We start from the raw sequence: 25,662 nt of genomic DNA on the forward strand, positions 1-25,662 counted from the left end.
ACAAAAATATTTAATCATACGAAATTACTTTTAATTGAAAAGTTGTGGTAAATGTACTGTCTAGGGAATTTACATGACCTTGATCTTCACATATACTGTAAATGTTATACTCGTGAGTGATTTTTAAAATTGTGCTCTGTTTGTGAAAAAGTTATAAAAAAATTAATTTATAGTGTAATGTATGGTTATACTATAGTGATATACATTTTGAGAAATCTTTAATGATGTTCAGAAAACTTTTAGTCCTTTTTGACGTGTTGAACAAAGAAACTTATGGTATAGTGTATAATCATATTGTAATAAATTATTAGTTATTGGGAATATTAAAAAACAAAAATAAACAAGTGTTACACTGACTGTATAATACTTTAATAATTCATATTAAGGACAGGTTAGGATTAGGTTAGGTTAGAATTAGGCAAAGTTGGATTAAGTTAGGTTAGGTTGGGTTGGAATTACATTAGGTCAAGTTGGAAGTAGATTAAATTATGTTTAGGTCAAGTTGAAATTAAATTCAATTGTACTTAGGTCAATTTGAAATTAAATTAAATTGTACATAGGTTAAGTTGGAATTAAATTAAATTGTACTTAGGTTAGGTTGGAATTAAATAAGGTAAGATTAGATCAAGTTAGGATCAGGTTATGTTATAGTCAAATTAACCTCTTAGTACCGAAGTATATTCTCATAAAAATCTCATATATATCCTTTCAATTTTCCTCTCTCAATAAATTTAATGCAAGATACTAAATATAATAAAATACTATCACATAGAAATTTAAATCTTATAATTATGTTATATAATAGATCTGTAAATTACGCCTCTGAACTTGTTATATTGAAGCAACTTGGTGTCTGCAGTTTAAGGTCAGGTTACGCTACGTTAGGTTAGACCGACATAACTTCAGTTTGTTATCTAATTAGAATTTATTGTTTTCTTTTCAAACAATCTCCTTATTAGTTGCTTTTCCACTATACCATAAATTGAATTTTTCACAATATTTTTAATAAATAATGAAGAATATCTAAAACCCTCTAAAGAACGTTCAAAAGAGATTTTTATATAATGTAAAGTATAACTATACTGAAAGAGTACTTCACTATAATATAAAATACTGTACCACAGATTTAATTTATTTATAACATCACAAACAGTGAACAAAACCTGATCACTCCAGAGTACATCTCCACACATAAAACATCAAGTTCATTACAAATCACCTAAACACAATTACCAGAAATACTAAAATCAGTCTACAAAAAAATAAATAAGAAAAGATCAACTCTTTACATATTCATCAAGTTTATCAACCACTTGCGATAAAAAATTATGCAAAGTACGCGATTCACACGCGTCCGTTGAGTTGACGGCTATAAGCAACGCGACACCTATCGGTCCGCGCGCCACCTCACCGGACGCGAGAAGAGAAGGTGTGAAACAGTGCGAAATAGTAAACAAAAAACGAGATAATAAAACGTGAAGTAATCGTTCGAAAGGTAGCACTTAATTTCCAATGCCTCGAGCCGCCACGGATATAAGGATATTAGAATGACAAAGAGCCACCGTGTTACCGGTTCCTCGAGCAAAGCGATCCCCACGAGCGAATATCGTGCATCCGCTGTCACCAAGTGGAAAGACATTATTAGCGTAAAAAGGAACAGGATAATGAAGGTTCGTTGCGCAACGTAAGATACAGATGTATCGATATACACACAGAGAGCCAGCTAAGCATTCTACGAACGATCGAACTGCCGAACGAGAGAGACACCTTGCACAAACAATACGGTAACAATAAATCGAGAAGTTCAACAACGTTCAATAAATATTAGTTGGCAAACGATATTATACATTCTCTCGTTCCAACGTTCCGAACGATCGAGTCGGTTAATACGATTTACCCGCGACTCATTACCGATTACGATTGATATATTGTTTCTCGGTCCAGCCACGCGTCCATTCGGTCAAGCACCGTGCTGCTTCCCAATTTATACTTTCCACAAAATCATCATTCAAGATATTCTATTAATCAGAAATTAGTAATCGGGAAGACAACAGGTGCCTCGACCCTGGGACGGTAGGTCCAAACAATCGCCTGCCTTCAGGCAAGGGACCGATTAGGTCCAACAGCGATCAGAGCTGTGATTGGTTGAAACAATATGTGGCTGTCGCCCGTCATTCTGGGAGAAAGAAATTCATCAAAGTACAATTCTCTACTGATAAAGAAAGAAAATCAAAAGAATACAAGAAATGCTGCCGCGAAAGATGCAGCAAGATGGCGGTTGTTGAATCAAAATGGCGGTTTGATTGAATCAAGATGGCGGCTAGGTTGAATCAAAATGGCGTCACTTTTCTGGAGACCTCCAGAATTGAGTTAAAAGTTAAGATACAAGAATTTTATAAGTAATTTATGGAACTTGCACATCATCTTTCGAGACAACTAATACTAAGTTAACCCTGTAGCCACATTTCAATTTTATTTATTTATGTGATGGAGCTGAGAAGTTGGCAGTTGATTCACGTCAATTTGACCGATTATATAGATTATATTAAATGTTGTTGTAGCTGCAAAATCTCAAAATTTCTCCAACTACAAATTTCTAGAATTGTATAAACATTTGAATCCTCAATTTCTTCAAACCCAGTGACTCATAAAAATCAACAGTACTCAAACTGTGCAGTAGCTGTGTCGGTAAGGTAGGAAATGACAACCAGAAAATGTTGAATCACCAAAAATCCTCCTCCAAAAATTATTTTTATACCAAAGAGACCTATATGTAAAAAGCCAAGAGATATGTAAAATTTCAATCTGATCAGATTAGAAAAGTTGTGGAGGAGATTTAAGATTGCCCTGCTATCGAACTGCCATTTTCTCAGCTGCGAATGCTTGTATCTTTGATTCAATAGGTTGTAGATGGATAGTTATGGCTACAGAGTTAAAATGAATATTACAGACAACAGTTTACTCGTGTACGACCACTACGTTTACGATTCCCTTCGGAGACGTGCGACACCTCTTCGAACGAAAACGTGTTCCCAGAACGACAGACTCTGCCCAATCATTCGAGCTTTCCACAGAACGTCTTTATTCGGAACAAGTTGATAATGTGACACTCAATAAATAACAGAACTTCTACATGTCCAAATTCTGCGACAAGATTGTCCTGCCGAATCGTGGAACGAGAAAGGACTTGTGTGTTTCTCCTGCAACGATTTGGAAGGTAAACGAATCGCGAACGATCAGCAAAGAGACGCGATTCGGAAAGACAACCGTTGAAAATGAAGTGTACTCATAACAATGCGTAGTTTCCTTCATTTTTCGTTCTTCTTTTCTCTTAGTTTTCTCTGTTTTCTCTATTTTTTCTTAGGTACGTACACGTACGGCGCGGTATGATGTTTTCACATAGTTTTTTGTTTTCTCGAAGTAGTGGTAGAAGTCGAGTGAAAGAATAGACAAACAGGGTGCCTACTGAGGTCGAGAGGTTCCCGCCGAGAGAACCGAAAGACTTCTCACGATTTTTCATAGTCTCGTTTTGTTTTTTTGACAACACGAGAAGTCTCGTGACTTTTATTTAGATTTTGCAGTCTCCTCTTGCACCGTCTTCGCCACACTTTCGCAACACTTTCGTTTGGCATGTGCCGACTTCCATTTTCGTCTGAAAGCATGAAACGTATGAAAAGTTCGAGAGCCTTGGCGAGTGGAATCCCCGCAACGAAAGATTCATCATCGACATAACCTAAGACGACACATAGATTCTATCGTCCCGCTCTTTAACCTTTCTTTTTTTTCGTATGCTTGTCGCAGACTATGGTTACCGAGAGATACATTTACCCGATTGTTTGTCTTTCTACGAAACGAGCTTGCACAGACTTTCTATTGCTGTCAATAGACACCCTGAGGAAAATGATGAGAGAACGATAGAGACAGAAAATAAGGAAAAAACGAAAGATGGAGAGGGAAAGATTTTTTAAAGATTCGTAAATTATTTGTCCGATCGTAGAGTTTTTCTAAGAAAATCTAAGCTGTGATGTTTTTTCAGATTGATGATGGGGGGCAGAAGTGCCCGCAGGGCATGAGGACGCATGGGCAATGATGAATTTTTAAAGTATCAAATTATCGAATTCCTAAATTTCCAGCGTTTTGAATTTTTTTTCAAATTTTTAAATTTCTAAATTTTCAAATTTTTTAATTTTTTAATTTTCAAAATGACAAAATTTCTAATTCGTCAAATTTTCTGAATTTTTAAATTTCTATATTTTCAAATTTTCTTTCCAAATTTCTTGCTATGAAAATTTTTCAATCTTGAAATTCTCAAATTTGTAATCCTCAAATTTCTAAAACATCAAATTCTCATTGTCCCATGCTTAAAAATTTCTAAAGTTCTAAATTACCAAACTTCTTTTTTTTGAAATTTCAAAAAATTATTAAATATTCCAAAATTTTTAAATCCCAAGTCCTACAAATTTACAATTCCTAAAATTACCAATTATTAAATTTCTAAATTTGCAAATTCTCCATATTTCCAAATTTCCCCAGCTAAAAGAGATCATCTAAATATAAGGCCTTATAGCATGCATAAAGTTTATTGTTGTATAAAAACATGTCTCAGAACAAAATTACTCATCAATTACAAATCATCTAAAACTCTAAACTTCAAATTCTAAAAAAATTTTATGAATTCAATATAATTAGCTCACATATTTTTACTCTAAAGCTGCGATAAAAAAAATCTGAACTATCTCACAAATTGCTTTTTATTTTTGTAACAAAGTATTTAAATGTGTTGCATCTTCCTTGAAATAGCATATAATAACTATTCTGAAAAATTTAGTCATACAACAATAAAGATATACATTTAAATGTTTTCTGTCATATAGAACATATAGGCGATATAAAAAGAGATATAAAAATCCGCCATATTGATCTAAAGCGGATGCGACTTCAGATGGCGGTAAAATTGAAATCAATCTATACGTAAACGAATTTTTATAACGAAATAAATATTTTTATCCATTTAATAGAAATGCTAAAACTCATTCTATTATAGTATCAATTTTGTGAAGAACAATTAATGTTATTTTCAAATATTCGTATATACCAACAATTAACCTATAATTTCAATAATAATTTGTTTATTAAAATGTACGAATAAAATTAATTCTACAATATAACAAGTTTTAGTATTTCATATTAAATCAATAGAAATAATTTTTATTTCATCATAAAAATTCATCTTCAAACACTAAAACACTATCAAAATCAAACTAATTAAAATTAATTCTATAGTACAAATATTAGTATTTCATATTAAACTAATAAGAACCTTCATTTTACTTTGTCATAAAAATTCCTCTTTGTACAAACACATTTGAATTTTCCCGCCATCAGAGATCACTATTGCTTTTAATTAGATGATCCTCTCTGTCTTTAGATTAAATTTAATAGTCTTTGTCCTCTTAGTATCACGACAAACAAAAGTACAATTTCCCAACACTCTAGGAGATGATAATGACCGCCCGTTAAGTGTCCGTCACTTAAACTTACGTGTTCTTGTGGACGCCATTGCCCATCACTGTTTCAAGTCAAATTGTCTATCAAAATGAAAGAAGGTCGAACTCTACGATCGGAATATCGACAATCCGATTGAATTTTAGGAATAAAGTAAAGAAAACGGCGTGAGTCGAGTGTAGAGAGAGCCGATGTCGATTTTCGTGAGCACCCTCCGTACTTACCACTCACTCATGCGTCGCCAACATGTTCCTTGCAAAGGAAGAGGGCTTTCTCAGATCGAATCGACTTTTTCTTCGCGATTCATAAAGTATAACATTAATGATGATGCTCGTTACAATCGCAAATATCATTGGAACTGATTATCTGACAATTTTGGCAACCGGATTAGCTACAACGTTTTTCTAAAGCGAAATTCCAATTTTTTTTATTCACTTTTGATTTATCGATTTTGTCTGCTGAATTGAGATTTGTTCATCTCCATGTTATGTACAGGGTGGCTCAAAGTTGAATGCCCAAACTTCACTAGTATTTTATATGTGATATACACATAGTATATTCTATGAATAGATAGATACCAAAGATTTGAGTTATAATAAAAATAAAACCTAGAAATATAGTGAGATAATTTATATATTGAGATCAAACGTTGAAATTTTACAGTAAATTTAGATGTAGCTTGTTTAATGGTTAAATATATGAACTTAAAAATTTTCACAGTTTTAAATTTCTAAATGTTCCAAGATTTCAAATTTCAGAGTTTTAGGATTTCAAGATGTCAAATTTTGAAGTTTCCAAGATTCCAAATTTCCAAATTTCTAAATTTCTAAATTTAAAAATTTGCAATTTGCAGAAGACTAAATTCTCAAATTCCCAAGTTCTCAAATTTAAGCTTCTTACATTTCTCACAAGTTCTTACATTTCTTATTTCTATTTACAGAATCTACTAGTGAATTTTATCATTTGACTTTGAGATACCCTGTATTTGTCTCTTCGCATCCATTTTGTTTGCAATAATTCCAAACTAGAATTACCTACTTTTATGACAGATTTCAAATGAATTCATACGATGTTTCAAAATACAGACAACGATAATTATATACAATGATTAACAAAATGTAGAAGGTAGTTTACTGCTTTTAGGAAGCCTCGCTAGATATAAGATTGCTTCAAAACCAAAACATTGGATTTCATTTTTAAACATTGTCTTCAATATAAACTGTCTTGTACCTCTCAGAATATACTCAACGAAATTTGTACTTGCTTAAAAAAATTGGCCTTTCAATGTTTTGTTATGTTTGATATACTACAAACCTTATATTCTTTAAACTTTCTAAAAGTTGTATAATACCAAATATGAAAATTACAATGCAGGAATGAAAAATAATCGTTCGATAAAACGTTCTGACTTAAAATAAATCATCGATGGTAACAAACAGAAATCAACATGGAAAAAATAAATATCAGTGTATAAGAAAAATTAGCTACATATCTACAAATATATATACAGAAAAATCAGAAAATTTTAGGAAGTTCACTCCTACTTCTTTTTATTTTCACTCAAGAAAATGTTGTAACCAGTGTCAGCTGCCAAAATAATTCTTTGTACATATATACAGGGTGAGTTTCGAGATCATGCTTCTCTGAGCTTACAAATTAATAACATTTTGTATACAACACTTGTAGCTGATAAAAAAAATAAATTTAAATAAGTATAATGTCTGAGTATCTTGTAATATATAATGTATTAAATTTCAAATTATCATTCTTATATGTATAATATAATACACCGCAATATATTAACAAACTATATAACGAATATTATAAATTACACTAAAATAAAAATACTAAATCAAACCTTAACTAAAACAGATTCATTCTTATGTATAAACGTAGGAAAATGTGATAATCTTAAGCAAATAAACATTTACATGAAATCTTCGAAGACTCTTCACTAATATATGATTCTTTTGCAGTTGTAAACACTGTAACAAAAATGGTTGTATAGCATATATTTGCACAATAGAGGATGTCAAGATAATACTCCACTTTTTGTTATCATTTAGATGGTGACTTTTTCTATCAGCTACAAATAATTAGTAATAGGAACATATCCTTTTCAGGAAGTATTGTACAAAAAGAAAAGCTTTGATTAAAAGTTTCTGACAAGGAGAGATTGCAGCCTGATTGTAGTTTCTTTTGTAAGTTTTTAATTTACAAATTTACAGATATTTGAATTTCTAACCTACAAATTTTTAAGTTACCAAATTTTTTCATTGAGATTTTAGATTTGAAATCTTGAAAATCTTCAAGTCTTCAAATTCAGACATTTCCTAATCCCCAGAGCTTTTATTTCCAAGCTCCCAGTTTCTCAAATTCCCCAAATATTAAATTTTGTGACTCATCTAATTTATAAACCCTCAGAACTTTTAAGTCCTACACCCTAACCTCTAAATAGTACTAAATTCTCCAAATTTCTACAAACTTAAATTCCCAAGCTTTCAATTTCCCCAATTTCCTAAATTGTTAAATCTCCTATTTTCAATCTCAGATTACAATCTCTCCTTAGATCCAAATGAAACATCTGAAAACCAATATTCTTGCACAATTGCCAGTAAAAATCTATTAGATTTGCAGTACCCTGTATATACACACAAATCCTGTACAAACACTGGTGCCATATAGTATAAAAGTTCCAACATTCTCCGCGTTACACAATAAATCTCGATAAACTAATCAAAATATTCCCTAAGAATGCTCATAAACGCTACACTGTGTTGAAATCGATTCGATCTGAAGCGTTAAAATAAAAGTTGTGACAAACTAACCTGAGGCAACATAATGTTCACACTGCAGCTCGTGTATAAATACAACGACCGATATTTTACAGAACGTATCGCAAATTGTGATCGTACGATCAATATAATACGTATATACAGACTTTTAATAAGAGGAACGATAAAAAGCGTTTGTTAAATAGAACAATATGTTTAAAATGGCGGATTAAAATAGGTTTCGTTAATGGGCTGCAGTGTGAAGGGTCACCTTTCCGCGATCGCGTCTCTCCAAGAGAACACTGGTGCAGAGGCTGAGAAACAGCGCGTGGAAACGGTCTACCGTGAAATAAAACAACGGCAAGGCCTTCATAGTAATTCCTTCTACACAAACCGACCAGGTCGAAAGATCTACACCTTCCGGACCCGATCAAGTAATTCGATATCGACGAGCAACGGAAAGATTGCTTGTGTATTACTCGGCCAACAAATATGTGCAACGTTTTTAGTCTCCTACGCGAAAGCTTTCGTGCTCGCACAGCCATCAACAACAGTTTTTCTTTTTAGTAACTACAAATTTGAATACCAGGTACTCTTAGATAACAAGGATCCACAGATCCACAGGATTAAACTTTAGGTGAATACGGTGGCGTAACTGGGGACGGACTGGACCTAACCTGAAATATACTGGCCTTCCACGAGTGGCATGAGGAATGGAGACTGTGGGATACTTCATACTATTTGGAAATTTTTAAGCTTACAAATTTTTCAATTTCTAAGTAACAAAACTTAAGAATTTCCAAATTCTTAAATTTTCAAATTTCTAGTCCATTCTCAAGTTACCTAAGTCTTAAATTATCTAAGCTTTCACATTCCCTACACTTTCAAATCTCTATACTGTTTTCAAGTTCCCAAACACCTAAGTTTCTCTCCAATTCTCAGGTTTCATCTCCACAATCTAAAATCCCAAAGATTTCACATTATCAAGTCCTCACTAAATTTCCAAATCTCTGAACTTCTAAACCTTTCAATTTCCAAGTTCATAAGTCCCCTAAATTCTTAAGTTCCTCAAACTTACTTCATAAATTCCTAAATCACCAAATTTCCAAATTAGTTCTTGAAATCTACAAATGCTTTAACTCCTTAAAATTCTTAAACTCCTCAAATTCTTCAATCATCAGATTCCCAAATCTCCAGAAGCTCATGCCTAATGCGGATCGTTAACACTATCAGTAAAGATTAGGCTCCCGGTCAGGAATCCCCGTTACGCCAACGAGCAGGAAAATCGCTTCGACAAAAGAAAAAAAAAAATAATAAACAAAAACCCGACTGATCGTAGCTCACCTGGCGTTCAAGCCTCTCCGAGAAGAGACCACGCTGATCACAGAGCACACGTACAAAATGTGAAGGACCGTTTTATTCGACACGTTTACTGGCAGCGAAAACGAAGAGGCGTACGACCGACCGTTTCCACTGCACCTGGTAAACCCTCTCAGGCACTGACGTGACATGTTTTTCTTTTTGCAATGATATATAAGAGAGAGAAAAAAAAAACAAAGAGTTTGCTAACTTCGTGTAAGACTTCGTGGGAGAGGATGCGTCAAGTGCAGCCGCGGCCGATCAACGTAGTGTGTATCCACGCGAGCTAACATGTTTTACGCGTGCATGTTGCTTTCCTCTTCTCAGTCAGGTCCGGACCCTAATTTGAATTTAGGGGCGGGCCCAGAGCACGAAGTGCAGTGGCGGGGTGGGCCCGTCCATTGGAGGTGATCATCTGAAGCGTGGATGCATCATGGGCGCCAACATCGGTGCACCGGGGAATCCCATGGGAGCAGCGAATGCCGGGTGCATCGCTCCCGGTGGTAAAGCCCCGATCATTCCTGCAAACAACGAATATCGTCAATTATACCCTGAAAAATAATCCCCCTCTGTTCATTCGCATCTTATTTTCTTGCAATCTTTTCGTATCTCAACAAGATAGTCTTCTTGTGTACTTACGTCGACAGAATATTGTCAAGTACAAAAATTAACTGCCTATGACTTTGTGTATGCTTATGCGTACATGTCTCACATGTGCGCACATTGCTCTCCTTTTTTTGATACACTCTGTCTTCCGAGGTGCTTCCGAATTTTTTGGAGACCGCGTACGTTCAGGAGACAAGTATGCCATGATAGTTACGGAATTTTGAAAGAAACTTTATTGCTAGAAGTTTAATCGTTTGTTATTGTTGTGTGGGTACGAAGTAGTCGCTGTTCTTCCAATGTATTCCGAACTAGAGAGAATTCTTACTCTTCTGAACGGGAAGTTGCCTGACAGCCGATCGATGGTATTTAATCGCATCAAATTCACGACAGTCTTTGATTGATTAAGAAATCAGAGAAATCATTTAGTAAGGTTTCTGATTAAGAAACTTAATGAAAGGAAAGAAGAGAAAGAAACTGTAGTCTCGCTATATGGCCTACGTGGTACTATGAGCAAGTTTTTTTACAAGGAGTTGCAAACTAGTACTATATTGATGAAATCAGAAATTCAAATTTTATATTAATATTTAAAAAATTTATAAAATATGAAGTATAGAAATTTAGCAATCTTCAAATTTTTAAAAACTCAAACTTACTATTATGAAAACTTGGAGATTCTAAAAATTTTTAAATCTCGACATTCTTCAATGTTTAAATTAAAATTTAAAGAAATCTTGAAATTTTTTAAGTTTCAAATTTAAAGGCATAGAAATTCAAATTTGTGGAAATTAAAAAATTAAACAAATTGAAAATTTTTAATTTAATATTTCAAAAAGTTGTAAGTGTACAAATTTAAAAGGTGTAAATTGTTTGCTTCGAACTATTAACATGCCTCTGGTAATCAGACACATTGTGAAGAAATCTCCGTTTATATAGCCCCTTATAATTTCCCTCTACAACCCACGGCCATATAGCGAGACTGCCAAACTCGTCATAAAATTAACTTGAATCAACTAAATAATCCTTGTATCAACTTCAACGATGTCTCTTCATGAATAAAGTCGAAACGGAAAAACAAATACAAAGATTTGAGTTTTCTAGATCTACATTGTACACCCGTAGGGGGTTCCTTAGTGTCAGCCCACCTACGTCTACCTAGCACTTGATCGATGCGAATTACCAAACTATACGAGGAATTGAGCTCAGCATGCAATGTGCCGCATATGCAAATACAAGTCACAACAAACTGACAAAAGGTGATACCACACAAAACCTCACACCATACAAAGAAGAAAACTCATACGATGATTCGTTATAAATTTGAGCGAATCGCTCGACTGCCAGCCGATCTTCCGAGACACTGCTCCAAAAACATTTACGTGAAAAATACAAAATGTCTCAAAATTCTACACTACGAATACTTCAAAATCTATATGCCAAATTTCATCGATTCATTAAAAATTGTATATTTGTCACGTTCCCAGCTGTTATCCACATGTAAAATGTGTACTACACGGGTTTGAATGTGTCAAACCTATGTCTAAAAGTGTATCAGAATTCGTTATGAATATTCAGTTATTATTTTTTATTTATATCTTGAAAAATTCTCAATCTTTTGGCATGCAGAGTTTGCAATTTTTTGTAGTGTACAATCTTTGTGAGACACCCTGTACAAGTTATAAATATTTATATCTTTAATTTGTATATGATCTTTGTTAATTTTAAATAATCTCAGTAATATTCAATTCTGGTATTTACAGTACACTTTCGTTATATTGCCACATGAGTGAAAGTGAAACATTACTGGCAATATACTGGGTTCAAATGTAAATTTATACAACTGATAATTTATAAATATGTAAATTAAGAACTTAAGAATATATAAATTTAAGACCATGTAAATTAAAAAATTTGACAATAAATAAAAAATTTGAAAATATATAAGTTTAAAAGTATCCTTCCTATATTTCTAAATTTAAAAATATGAAAGTTATATCCAAGTTAAAAATTTGTTAAGATAATGAACTATTAGTTCATGTGAAAGTGGCAATATAACGAGAGTCTAGTGTAAATCTAAACTTTCTATTCCGTGTACCTGTGGTACCATTTATATCTCAGAGTAAAATTCAACCAACATTTCCATCCCCTCGTTTAACAATGTCAACTCAGACGCATTTATAGTTAAATATATATAAAACGACTGCAATTACTTGTATACAGTTATAATCATATATAAACTGGATAACGTGAAATCATTTACTTACTGTGGATTGATTCGACTTATCTAAAATCGTTTGTGTGACACAAAAGCTAGGCTATGGTGTGAGGGAGATACATTACGTTCGTTCTTGTTGCACGTTTCTTTGTCTGTTTCATGATACACACCGTATATTAGAAAAAAAAGTGGCATTTACAAATGATCCCTTCCCTCTTTCTGTACCTTTGGAGTTTATATTTTTAAAGAAATATCACTAAAATAAACAATGCAATTAACTACTTGATATTTCATATATTAACAAAAAGTGGTACAAAAAATTCTTGAAATAAAATAAAGAAGGAAGGGATAATCACTGAAACTATGCACCAGTTCCCTTTCATTTTTTTTTCAAAATGACAACTTCGAACGACTGTCAGTACCGTGCCCAAAAAGCAGTTTCTTCACTACTATATCACAACACCAGGATTTCAAGCTATATAGTAATATGAAGAAATAGGATGATAACACGGTTGGCGAGGTAATGGCAAGTGAGTCGTAAGAAGAATATGATCAAGTCGAGATAGTGAATAAAGAAGCTAATGAAACGGAAAAGAAACGAAAATAATAATAATATATACGATGAAACAGCCGAGCGGCCGAAAATCGAATCAATTTCGCAACAGAGCGTTTTATAAACGTTCCAGGAAAAAAAACGTTGTCTGTAAAATCGCGATTGTCTCTAATTGTAAATTGATAAAGCAGGCATATACCGAGTACATGTATATGTATATCGCGATTATAAAAATATAAATCTAGCGTAATCGTGCTTCCGATACCGAGTACTCTAGTTTCAAGAAGAGGTATTTCACGTCCAAAGGGTCGTGATGTGTCCAAAATCAAAGTGTGGCTGTCCGGCGTTGAAGGAATCAGAACTGATGCAATATCGTTGGCCGCTCGACCCACCTGCCCAGTGACAATAATATAAATATACAGAAATATATATATATGCGTGTATGTGTAACTGTATGTCAGAGTGACAATGATGACAATGATAATATTAATTAATAATTAACGAAAATAATAATAAATATAACGATGTACAGCGCAGTCTCGCTATATGGCACTCATTTATATGGCACTTCCCCTCCGCATGGACTTTCATTCACTCCTGTGTCTCCACCGTAGCACACTGAAAGATTTAAAAATTTTAGGTTTGCAGATTTTCTAATTTTTATATTTACAAAAGACGTTTCCATATTCAAAAATTTGTATATTCAGAAATTTGTAAATGTAGAAATTTCATTTTTACAAACTTTTAAATTTAGATATTGCCTAATTTGCAACTTTCTAAGTTTAAAAACTTTCATATTTGGATTTTAAAGAATTTTGAATTTACTGGCTTTAAGTTTACACACTATTAAATTGAAAATTGTACAAGTTCAAATGTAGAGACCCTGAAATACTTCATTTTGAAGCTCTTTTTTTGAAAATTAGACTTCTAATTTAAAAAATGTTTACACTCTCCAATTTAAAAATTGAAGAATTTCAAAACATATAATTAAAAAATTAAAAAGTTTGAGAATCTCTTTAAATTTGAGAATTTCTACATTTCTCAACTTGCAGGTTCATAAATTTTTAGATTTGAAACTTTAAAAATTCCTAAGCGAAAGGAATTATACGTATGTGACCCACTTTCTAATTTCCACTTCGACAACCTAGTTTAGGGCCATATAGCAGGACTGCGCAGTCTATATATGCACATGTCTGTGTATGTGTATGTGTGTATATATATATATATATATAGAGATAGATAGGCCATGTCACCGCATGCTAATTGCTAAGGACCAACCTTGTTGCGCTTGTATAAAACACGGTTTTAGTAACCAGACTGGGTTCGTTCAACACTCACCAAGGAGTGACTGGGCACCCTGCAAACGCACCGTTAAAACATAAACGTACAAAACACGCTGTCGTTGATTCTGGCATACGGATGAATCTTGAGCGTGCTAGTATCTGAACAGTCATACTTTAATTTCCCCTTTTCTTAGTTTATATACTCTCAAAACATTTCCCATGTTCCTAAGTAAAACTTGACTCCCACCCCCTTAATATAAGCTGTCTTCCTCTGTCATTTTTCTTTGGTTTATCCAATAACATATCTAGCCATCGGGCAAGTCTAGCTTGTTGTCGGGGAGCAGGAAATAAGGGCTGTATAATGCTGAACGAAGTGCAAAGGTACATTATATTGTGTATGTCAGATGGGAAACATCTGTCTCTAAAATTGATCTATATTTCTAACGAATCGATGGGATAAACTCAACCTTTAGCTTTTGGGTAAATGATTGTCCGAAGTTATCTCTCTAATTAAGAAACGTATAAGCTTCCTCAGATTAGAATCAATATTTCTAAGAGGTAAGTGAAGGTCACTTTTATAACTGATTAATGGTGTACATTAACTAAGTATTCTGTAGATAATTCTATCAAATGTACAATGTGTCACCTATTCCTGATACTTTCATTCTAAAATTTGTATGTATACATACATGTAAATGTGTCTGAACTCGTATTAGAGAGGCTGAACATGATATGTTTACTGTTCTTGAAGCATAACTTCAAATTATCGAAGAAATATCAGCGGATGAAAGTGCTACAACGTAGGAATAATTTCCTACCGAATATCTTCGACAGTTTCAACGTAAGATACTGAAAGGGGTACATATAGAAAAAAAAAGTAAAAAAAATTGAGTGATCCAGATATTTACGTTGATCAATGAATACTGATGGGGTGCTCTCATTGATATAGAGTCGAGCATTTTTAATTATAGAGACTTACCTGGTGGAAGGCCCATGGGGGGCGGTCGCATCATGTTACCTCCATGAATCAGAGCTGGTGCAGCTAAAGTCATAGTAGGCCGCATAAGCGGTGCCATCAACGCAACGGAACTAACAGGCATCGCTGCCGATGCAGGAACCATTACTGCTTGTGGAGGTCTCTGAAATCTTTGTTGCTGCTGTTGAAGAGCATTCAACGCAGCTTGCTGCCTCTGTTGTTGATCCTGAAAAGCAGCAGCTGCATTAGCAGCAACGGCTTGCTGCTGCTGCTGATGTTGTTGCTGCTGTTGTTGTTGCTGTTGTTGCTGCTGCTGCTGTTGCTGCTGCTGTAATGCTGCAGCTTGTTGATTAACATCAGTCTGTGTGACTCTACTTTCATCACTTTGTCGTCTCTGATATTTTGGAAGTCTTGCCCTAATTTCCTCCTGTGATACAATAATTTTGTTTTTGAGTTCTTGTGGTTGATAAGAATCCATAAATAAAGAGTTATGAACTTACTAGGCTAAGATCCTCCGGTGGGTGAATGATTTTAATGGCAGCACTGGTAGTTGCTATAAGATTTACTTTCTGATCACCTCCAACATTATTACTAGTAGTAGTATTACTATCTGCATTACTATAAGCAGGGAATGTTGGTTTAACTGGCCCTATAGATCCGCCAGCCACCGATGTAATTGGTTTAAAATCTGTGCCCAGAGGAGAAGTTACTGCTGTAGACGCAGCTGTTGAAACAGCTGCGGCACTTGGGAATAACGGTCGTGTGGGTGGTATAGATGCACCTGACACAGGTGGCTGTATACCTGGAGGCATGCCTGGCATTCCAGGCATCATACTATAAAGAAAAATAAACTTTATTATCTTATTTGTATATTTCCATACCTCCTTCATAATACTCATAAATTTAAAAACTTTAGATTGTATTTACCTAACTTGCATTAAATTAATATCAGAAAAGTTACTCTTCTTTCACGTTGTCTGGTTTTAAAAGAATAAATTATACATACCCAGGTCCCATGAAAGGTGGACCTACAGGACCCATAGGTCCCATCATATGGTGCATGGGTGGTGGGAACTGTCCCATGGGTGGCATACCAGGATGAGCTGCCATACCTGGCATTACGCCTGGCATCATATTTGAACCTGTAGGCATCGCTCCCGGTGCAGAACCCAATAAACCTTCTGGTTTTGCCTTTTTTCTAACAGGTTCGTCTTCGCCAGAGCTTGGCGAACCAGGTCTGCCTCCGTTTCTTTGCCTCTCATGCTCTTTTGCATCATTTGGTGGTATACCTTCCATACCATAAATTTCAATTTCAATATTGCTACGATTTGGCAAAGAATTAGGTACCTTATCTATTGCTTCTTTATGTACCTGAAAAATATTGCAATAACAATAATTACTAGTAATAATTACTTAGTTTATGACTTGTATATTATATTAAAAATGTTATGACAGTACCTGCATACAATGTATACTAAGCCCTGGTCCCGTGTATAGCTTTTTGTGACATATGTGACATTTAAAATGTTTTGCTTTTTGATGCTGAATGAGAATTTTCTCATCCTCAAATTCTCGGTTGCAATACCTAAATATACTTGTTAAGGAAAATTATATGTGTTTGCAATGGTATCATGATTCAAATGTATATAATATAACATTTGTGTAACATTTGTATAAATTCTATACATAAAAAAGTAACAGTCAGTACATTTCTATTAAGAACAGTTCCAATGTATTTGAATTCATAACAAATGCTTTACAGGCTTCTTGCATTGGCACAGGGTACCAGCTATTATTTTGTGACCTAATATTGGGTCGTGACCTATCGATCTAAAAACTAAGTTAGGTAACTTTCTGGATGAATCCTCTAGTAAGTATGATATTTGAAAGATGTTAATAATATAATTTTTATATAAAATCTAATAATCTAAAATTCCAACAAAGTAATTTAAATAAGTATTATTACATCAAAGTAAATTATACTGAAAAGATATAATGCGTAATGAAATTAATTTTGTATGCTTAACTTAATTTTATTTTACATCATTTCATTTATAAGCTTTTCTTATCTAAAGAATCAGTTTCAGCTGAAAATTATATTTTATGGCTTGGGAAAATAATTGTTTGCTATAGATGACAGTGATTTAAAAGACGTAGAAAGTACATAGTTTTATCTTTCTGTTATCATTTTACTGCTCCGTTACAGAATAAGCCTAAATAGTATTTTGCAGTACAAATTGAATATTTTTGTGGAAGCACACAATATTGAGTAATGCAGTGATTTACTTGATAGAATTTTTGGGTTGTTTATCTTAAACAAAATTTACTTTGTTAATACTCATATTCTTATAATAACTTTTGTGTCTTATTTCGCAAGTAAATCTGTTTATGGTAATGTAAGAAATACAAGGGGATATAGTTACTAACGAAATATCGATTTCCCTCAGAATTGGTTACTTTAACCCGTCATACTCTTACTTAGCGCGTCAAAAAACTGTTCTACAGCATAGTAACGATTTTCAAATTAAAAAATAATATAATCATAATAAGATACAAGCAAAGTTATTCTTGAGATATCGTTAATTTTGTAATTATAAGCAGTAGAGATTGTAATCACAATTTGTATTCTAAAAATACAGTTACGTAAAGTATCCCGTAATAAAGGGTATTTTGGAAAAGGATACCAACACCAGGGCCTGGACTGCTTCTTCTTTTTACGTCCCATTATTTCTTATTGACTTTCACCAATTAAAAATTAGTAAAAATATGCCAATTAACGCTTCGTGACTACGTAATAAGAACTTCAGTCCCGAAGAAACTGCACTGCACACACACGTAAAAACCGATGACGGCAAAATGGCGACTGCATCTTTTCCGTATTTGACGGAAGAAATTGTAACCAATATTGTTAAATAAAAGTCACTAGGGTCTTGTTATATTTTCAAATCTTCAATGATGTATTACTTTTATTATATTATTATAAGTATTATAGTTATTTATATGGTTAAAACATTAAAATTTTTATAAATACAAAGATTTATTTCACATTAACACCTTTGAGCTAAAAAAAACTGGTTTTAAATATAGAACTGATTATATTTTCATCCTAAATATAATTCCTTCATTTGTATTGCACACACATTTTATAAATTTAATAATAGGATATACGTTAGTTAAATCAAATTACTTTTTAAGAAGAATTAAAAGAATTAAATTTGTTTATGATATCTAATATAATAATATTATATACACATTTCTGTAACTTTTGTACAGAGTATAAACTTCGTTATTCCAGTTTAATGTAAGCTTTAATTACTTTATGTTATGCGCTATTCATTTGATTAAATATGTTATATATGTAAAAAGATTAATTTATTATACACAAACATTTATAAAGGTACAAATCTATTTTTTGCACAACAGTATAAAAGCATTCTATGTAAGTGCAGATAATATATTTACATTAATGACTAAATAATACCACAGACAGAAAAATATTTTCGGAAGGTAAATTAAATAAACGAAAATATGCATACATAATAGTACGAAAATACTAACAGTGAGTAGCGTAATGTAAAATTTGCAAGACAACTTTACAATAACATTTTGATACAGTTTTGATATTTAAGAATTTATAAACATATTAGAAATACTTCATAAATAATGAAAGACCTCCGTTAGCTACAAATCCTCTGTTTTAATGGAAGATCACTTTCTGAATCACTGGATTCATTAGTAACATCTTCATCTGTAGAAGAATAATCTTCTGTTTCTTTTGTTTCTATTTTCGGTGTTTTCCTAGGCTATAAAATAAGTTTTATTAATCGTACAAAAATGTTTATAATGCATAAACAAAGCATTGAATTTAATTAGCAAACCTTTGACCAATTTTTAGCAGGCCTTTTAGGTGTATTAGGTTTTGGAACATACTTATCAGCAACTCCTTCAACCCGTCTAATGTCAAAATCCTGATCTACTTTAGTTACAGTTTGCAACCTTTGTTCTTCTGATGTTACATATAAATCATTTGGTGAATGATAACTATTATGTACTTCATATGCTTTTTTACTACAAAACAAAGCAGCACAAACTGTACATTTTATTAAGTCTTCAGGAACAGCTTCTCTTTCTTCCTGTTAATTATAAAAATAGAACATATAAATACAGTTAAAATATAGTGATATTTTCTTCTATATTTACTTATTATTTTACTTGAGTATGAGCTCGTTCTAAATGCTGTTGTAAGTTAAATTTTATAACATATTCAGCACCACACAAATGGCAGTAATATACACTAAGAGCATCATTCATTGAATTTACTTTGATTTTATTGCTAGGAGGAGGTGTAGCAATTGGTTGAAAGAGATGCACCATTCTGTAAATTGAATAATTAAATATAATTAAGTATAGAAACATTAAGTAATCTATTATTATCGACTAAAACTACTTTTTACCTCTTATGTATAGAACGATGATGATAATCTAAAGCTTTCTCATTATAAAATAATACATCACAGTCTTCACATTTCTTGTGTTGTTCTTTCCTTTCACTTTCAGATGAATCATGCGATGCTTGATGATTATCTCTATGTGTCTAATTAGTAACAAATCATTTAGAAAATGATGAGATGTGCATATAAATTATATAAATGAAAGCATACTTTTAAAGGAAATTGCATCCCACAGTAATGACAGTAAAATTTTGTTGGTGAATTTGGATGGACCTTAAACCTATGTCGTATTGTTGCAGTAATCGAGTCAAATGTTTGTCCACACATGTCACACTGAGTATCTGCATTTTTATTTGATTTTACAGGTCTACCACGAGTATCTATTTCTTTATTAGCATGTTTCCTACATAAATATAAATAATTATATTTTTATATATATAATTAAAATATAAATTTGTTAATTAAACTTCTTGAAAAAATAGCCACTACTTAAACAACTTTTAACTTTTTAAAGTGTTAGTACAAATTTTTTACTTCAATTTTTTATAACTACTTTTTTATAATTTTTGTAATTTATGACTTTATTTGTCATATTTTAATAAAATAAAGTGAAAAGTTTTGTAATTTTAAATTAGTAATTCAAATTAAATATGATGAAATATTCAACATTATAAATATGTTATTTTTTAAATTTGAATAATAATACACAAAAAATTCTTACTTTAATTTTTATTATTTTGTTAAATTACTTAATTCCTACTGAATTTAAGTATAATGTTTATTTAACAAAAATATTTATTATAAACATTATAATTATAAAAATTTAAACATGAATTTAAAAAAAAGTAAATCATAGAATGTTATTTTAATAAACAACAGTAATTTGAATCAATACTAGTGTTTCATCTTTTCATATTATTATTTTAATTATATAAAACTCTAAATATGTAAATTTATAAAGAATTAACTTTTAAATAAATTTGTAATGCTTAATTGCTTAAATACTTAAATCTCAAAAATATTGTGACATTTAGTTTCATGTATCATTGTTTATAATAACAGAAGTATTATTTGAATTTTAATAGCTTTTGTTTTATTAAAAATATGATTAACATAAATATGTTTTAAAAAATTAAAACGATCGAAGAAAACAGCGCGAATAATCGTACTCTACCGGTAATATAGCAAAATATTATAACTGTAATATATGAACTAAAAATATATATCTGTGCCACATATATATTTGCATACTTATTTCCTGTGCATAGATATCGCAATAAAATGAAAATATGGATTGCATATACTAAAAATCGCCTATTTCATAAGACTGTTTGCTTGGTTATGGGTAAGATTAAAAGTAATAATTTCTTTTAATACCTAAAATGTGCCTGCAAAGCTTCCTTGGATTCTAATTTCGAGTCACACAAAACGCAATTGTGCTGCCCTTTAGCACTCATTTAGGCGCGAATTCTTGTTTCGAAAAAACATTAGAAATTTAACAACCGCCTCTGCGCCAGATATTGTGATGTACAGATTCTTCACGTTATACGAATCATTTGTGGTAACTGTTCTTAAAATAAATCACAATTTGTACCAATTTAATTGTCGTTGTTTCAGAATATTACTGTTTATTAACATTTAATGCTGTTTATTCCTGAATAAACGCAAAAAACTTGACGGATCTCACGTCCGCGTAGAAAAATCAATTTTCGGCCATTTTATTATGTTGAAAGTCGCGCCACCTATCATACACCAATCCAAAAAGAATAAAACTTTATCTTGACGTTTTCAATATCTTTTATAAAATCATAATTTATAATAAAACTAAATACAAATATGAGTTATGTAAATGTATTTTTACTATTCCTATTTAAAGATACATACAAACCTTAAGCTATGAAAATATAATTCCAGCATTCTTTATCTCTTAGAATGGAATGCGTGTGTATACATATAATTTGTTCACAATATATTATTATACAGCTGATATTTATCAAATAAATGTATTTTATTTTCTTAACCATAAAATAAAGAAAAGTAAAACAAAGCAATGTATACTCAAACATGATATAAACATCTTGAAATTCTCTTTGCCAAACATAATTTATTACCTCTCTTTTTGAAAACGTATACACTTAAAACAACTCATTTCACCTTTTTTTAGTCTCAATAGACCATAAGTTTTATATGGTAGGTTTTTAATTAGTTACAAAATTAACTATTTGAAATAGAGTGAAATATCCATTATACTCTTAAATGTTGAACATTTTAAAAGTTAATAAAATTAACATTATTACTCTCATAGTGTATAACATAGTAAGAAAATATAGAATAGTTATTTAAAAATTAAATTACATTTATGTACATATTCTTTCTTTTCTTTTATTTCAGATATCTATGAACATTATGACTTAATTGTATTTAAAAATATATTTTTAGTTATAAAAATTATATTACATGATAGTATACATAACTTTATCTGACTTTAATTTCTTTTTCATATACTTTTAAAAATATTTAAACCAAGAAAACCAACAAAAAGAAAATTAAAAAATATAACTTACGTTTGGCACTTACATATTCAAAATTTTGTTTTTCATCATCTGTTTAGAAACAACTAAAGAATATTAAAATAAGACATTGTGCGTGTACAATATATTCATGTCAGCACATTATTGCATGTGATATATTCAATGTAATGCTTGATATAACGTAGAAGATAGTTGCCCATCTGTTACACCTTGAGCTGCCAATTCAGCTAACGTTCTTTCGAGGTAACTTGTATCAGGATAACCGTGACCAGATGTCGATGGTCCCAATTCAGTCTTGTGATGAATTTCATTCCACGTTACTACATCCTCCCGCCCAGTGGTTACTGATCGCCCAATTGTAAATATCAGTCTTCGCTCAAACGCGATTTGCAATAGTCTTAAAACTCTACGACCTAAATTATTGTCTGGCAGGTAACATACTCTAGGAAAACCTACAGCATAATAGGCTTGACCAGGATTAGGATGTTCGTTCCCTTGAATTCCTGATGGAATGCTGAAAGTAGGTACATATTTACTATAGAAAAAATTTATATATAACTATTTACAGAAAACAATGGTAATAATATTTTATATAGTTAATCGCTTATAATTATAATACAAATGAATTCAAACGAGGATAAAAAGCTTTTCTTATACACTTACTCATAAGTTATTTGAATTGTATTTGTATTTGGAAAACCGGGAAGAGCACGCGGTATTCTTGTCCAATTCATAGTTCCAGGGGGTTGATTTCCCCGTTTCTCTCCATAAATTAAACGGCAAACTGGGCATTGTATGTACATAGGAGGTTGCTGACAACTTAGCATAGCATTTAAACATGCTAAATGTAATCTATGTCTACAGCGTGTCAATTCCACTGTTAGCGGTTCAGGCATACCAAGACAAACAGGACAGGAATCAGAATCATCACTTTCCACTACCTTCACATATTGAGAAATAACATCTGATTCTGTGTCTGTATGAAAGTAAAATATGTTCATTTTCAATATACAATAGAAAATTATAAAAATTAATAAATAAATAGATTACCTAAAACTGAATCCTTAAATGCATCATCACTCCCTACACTGCTATCCAATAAATCTACTGGATTTTCATGACTTAGGTATGTAGAAACAGTATCAACACTAGGCCTTCTGCCACTTTTTGTGCTACTAGAATCTACATCCAATGCATTATCCCATGTTTTCCTTTTTTGCCCAGATTCAATAGCTGCGACTGAATTACCACTTTCTATGCCATGTTTATTACTAAATATGTTAAAATTGCTCAAAATAACACGGGCTATGTTAGATGGACCAGTATCACCATTTTTGCCCTAATCATATATAATTAAAAATATAAAAATACATCCATATTTTTTTTAAAAGAAGCCCTCCACTCACCTTTTTATTATTCTTTTTTGCATTTCCTGCAGATGATTTCTTATGTGCTATTTTTGTAGTAGAATTTTTTACTGTAACACATGTGGGTTTTTTTCCAGAAATAATCTGTAACTCTTCTAAAGCAACTTTAACCAAAGGATAAGGTGCTTGCTGAATACGACGAATTGGTCTGACATATCCAGTACAACAACGGACTTGAGTTAAATTACAAAAGTTGATGATATAAGGAAAACCTAAATATGTCTTAGAAACATCAATAGTTTTCTCCCCCTAATAAAAATAAATTAAACAATAATTATTTGAACTATTTCTGATAAAAATTTTGTATACTGCTCCTATGCTTACTCTTGCCCATGCTTCTTCTATGAGACATTGAACTTCCATATCATATGTATGCCAATCATCTGTATCACCAGCCCATTCCCATTTAGCTCCCTTTCCAGCTGGTGAGCTTGGAAGATAAAACTTCCTTCTAACATTATGTGTTTCATCTCCATTTTCACTGCATTGTGTTTTTGTTTTTAAATTTATATAGTACCTATTCATTAACAATATAAATATGTATGTTTCTTTATTTTAAAACCATTATGCCTCTTATACTTATATACATAAACTGAAATAAAAATTATTTTCTTATTGTAACATAAATCTGTTAACATTATCAATATTCATATTCAACATAGGTATGACTGAAAATAAAATTTTAAGTATATTACAAGTGAAATTACATATACAAGTTAATTTAACTTTTTACAGTATATTAATATATTTCTATCAATATTTTATATTGTGTCCAGTTGTTCATTCTTCAACATATATATATTTAGTGTACAACTATAGTTTGAATAATAAGAACTCAACTATGCGTATATATAAATGAAATTGAGTATTAATTCTTTGAATAAATGTTTTGTTATACCTTGGTTTAAAAGTCGTATAAACTTATACCAGAAAGGATAAACCATTATTTAAAATAAAACAATTATACAATATAATTAAAGCACAATATAAGCAGGTGACCATACAATCAGCAGTAAATTGTACTAACATTAATACATAATATTTTCATGTATATAAAAATTAATTATTGTTCCTTCCACATCACATATTTCAATTGCATCTTTTTTCAAAAACATTCTTTTAATTCATACATATTGTTAGATGTTTTGTTTATTTCTACTGATTGTCAGAACATAGCTTGTGAAGGACCCATTGCATGAACATGTACTATTTAAATTCGCACCTATCTAAATTTGGGTCTGCATCATTAAGAAAAACTCGGGTAAGTTTTTTACAATGCGCTCTTTCGAGATGTTGCGATACCGCAGGGCTGTAAGGTCTCCATCGTCCGTGACGGTTTTCCCACTCCCACACAACGACAGCATGACCGTGTTCTTGCCCCTGGGCGTTCATCTTCGTACTGAAGAATTTCACACGCACGCGCAACACACACTTGCGCAGCGGGAACGTGGGAACATTTTCAAGTCCCGCACGTTCACCCTAACTTACTTTCTTACACGGATTATTGTAATTACATAAACATCCTCAAAGTAAACTTGGATCGTCTAGAGCGCTACTGACGTTCACCGAAAAATTTCAGTTCCAAATATCGTGTATATAGCAACAAATATTAAGAAATTGCGAAGAGAAACATGTCGGTAACACTGTCACACCGAATCGTTTGTTTGCAATGGAACACAAACGCGTACTGATTCATCTGAAGCATTCATCGTTCTAAACTTCGAGCAATCGAAGTATCGATAGTCAACTTCAAGCAAATGATTCAAACAGCGAGAGATTGCACTCAGTTTGCGCAACGCGCTTTACTTCAGTAGCCTCCCTGCCAGGTGTTATTATCCCACTATCATACGCTTTCGGCTATATACATGGTGAATTAAAATATGCGAATATGAAAATCGAGGTATGATGTAGAATATAAAAAGCACATATAATGAAAAGTCACTAGATATATAAGTTTGGCGCCGCGAAAATTTGAAATACGCATG

General features: G+C 32.0%; 4 protein-coding genes across 7 annotated transcripts in view; all 4 read right to left on the minus strand.

Moving 5' to 3' along the window:
* yellow-b (L-dopachrome tautomerase yellow-b) overlaps positions 1 to 10,389 on the minus strand; it is a 30,308-nt gene extending 19,919 nt beyond the window's left edge. The window contains exons 1-2 of the mRNA XM_012292183.2: positions 10,278 to 10,389; positions 9,850 to 10,159 (exon numbers count right to left, since the gene is read on the minus strand). Coding sequence (XP_012147573.2) covers positions 9,850 to 9,931 — 82 coding nt within the window. The 5' untranslated portion in view covers positions 9,932 to 10,159; positions 10,278 to 10,389. The remainder of the gene's footprint in view (positions 1 to 9,849; positions 10,160 to 10,277) is intronic.
* A 65-nt stretch (positions 10,390 to 10,454) lies between these two features.
* BuGZ (Bub3 interacting GLEBS and Zinc finger domain protein) lies at positions 10,455 to 18,174 on the minus strand. 3 transcript variants are annotated; one of them, XR_013040899.1, is made up of 7 exons: positions 17,953 to 18,170; positions 16,727 to 16,853; positions 16,275 to 16,639; positions 15,769 to 16,102; positions 15,272 to 15,695; positions 14,288 to 14,366; positions 10,455 to 13,401 (listed from the first exon to the last, which is right to left on the minus strand). XR_013040899.1 is itself a non-coding variant. In XM_012292181.2 (6 exons), exons 1-6 carry the CDS (start codon positions 17,991 to 17,993, stop codon positions 13,304 to 13,306), a joined length of 1,389 nt encoding a protein of 462 aa, XP_012147571.1. In that variant the 5' UTR covers positions 17,994 to 18,174; the 3' UTR covers positions 10,455 to 13,303. The 3 variants fall into 3 exon arrangements, 2 of the variants coding, with proteins under 2 accessions (XP_012147571.1, XP_076397246.1); XM_012292181.2 differs by lacking the exon at positions 14,288 to 14,366 and having other exon boundaries at positions 17,953 to 18,174; XM_076541131.1 differs by lacking the exons at positions 10,455 to 13,401; positions 14,288 to 14,366 and adding an exon at positions 13,435 to 13,627 and having other exon boundaries at positions 17,953 to 18,173.
* A 444-nt stretch (positions 18,175 to 18,618) lies between these two features.
* LOC100883114 (uncharacterized) lies at positions 18,619 to 21,461 on the minus strand. 2 transcript variants are annotated; one of them, XM_012292187.2, is made up of 6 exons: positions 21,097 to 21,461; positions 19,930 to 20,122; positions 19,723 to 19,862; positions 19,481 to 19,643; positions 19,199 to 19,401; positions 18,619 to 19,071 (listed from the first exon to the last, which is right to left on the minus strand). In XM_012292187.2, exons 1-6 carry the CDS (start codon positions 21,174 to 21,176, stop codon positions 19,050 to 19,052), a joined length of 801 nt encoding a protein of 266 aa, XP_012147577.2. In that variant the 5' UTR covers positions 21,177 to 21,461; the 3' UTR covers positions 18,619 to 19,049. The 2 variants fall into 2 exon arrangements, with proteins under 2 accessions (XP_012147577.2, XP_003706245.2); XM_003706197.3 differs by having other exon boundaries at positions 19,147 to 19,401.
* Positions 21,462 to 22,359: 898 nt separating this feature from the next.
* dx (deltex E3 ubiquitin ligase) lies at positions 22,360 to 25,424 on the minus strand. Its single transcript, XM_003706198.3, has 6 exons — positions 24,900 to 25,424; positions 24,002 to 24,194; positions 23,657 to 23,926; positions 23,301 to 23,589; positions 22,914 to 23,226; positions 22,360 to 22,764 (listed from the first exon to the last, which is right to left on the minus strand). The coding sequence occupies exons 1-6, from the start codon at positions 25,067 to 25,069 to the stop codon at positions 22,410 to 22,412; spliced, it is 1,590 nt and encodes a 529-aa protein (XP_003706246.1). The 5' UTR covers positions 25,070 to 25,424; the 3' UTR covers positions 22,360 to 22,409.
* Positions 25,425 to 25,662: the final 238 nt, after the last annotated feature.

This window comes from Megachile rotundata, chromosome 16, assembly GCF_050947335.1.
Source record: "Megachile rotundata isolate GNS110a chromosome 16, iyMegRotu1, whole genome shotgun sequence".
Classification (NCBI taxonomy): Eukaryota; Metazoa; Arthropoda; class Insecta; order Hymenoptera; family Megachilidae; genus Megachile; species Megachile rotundata.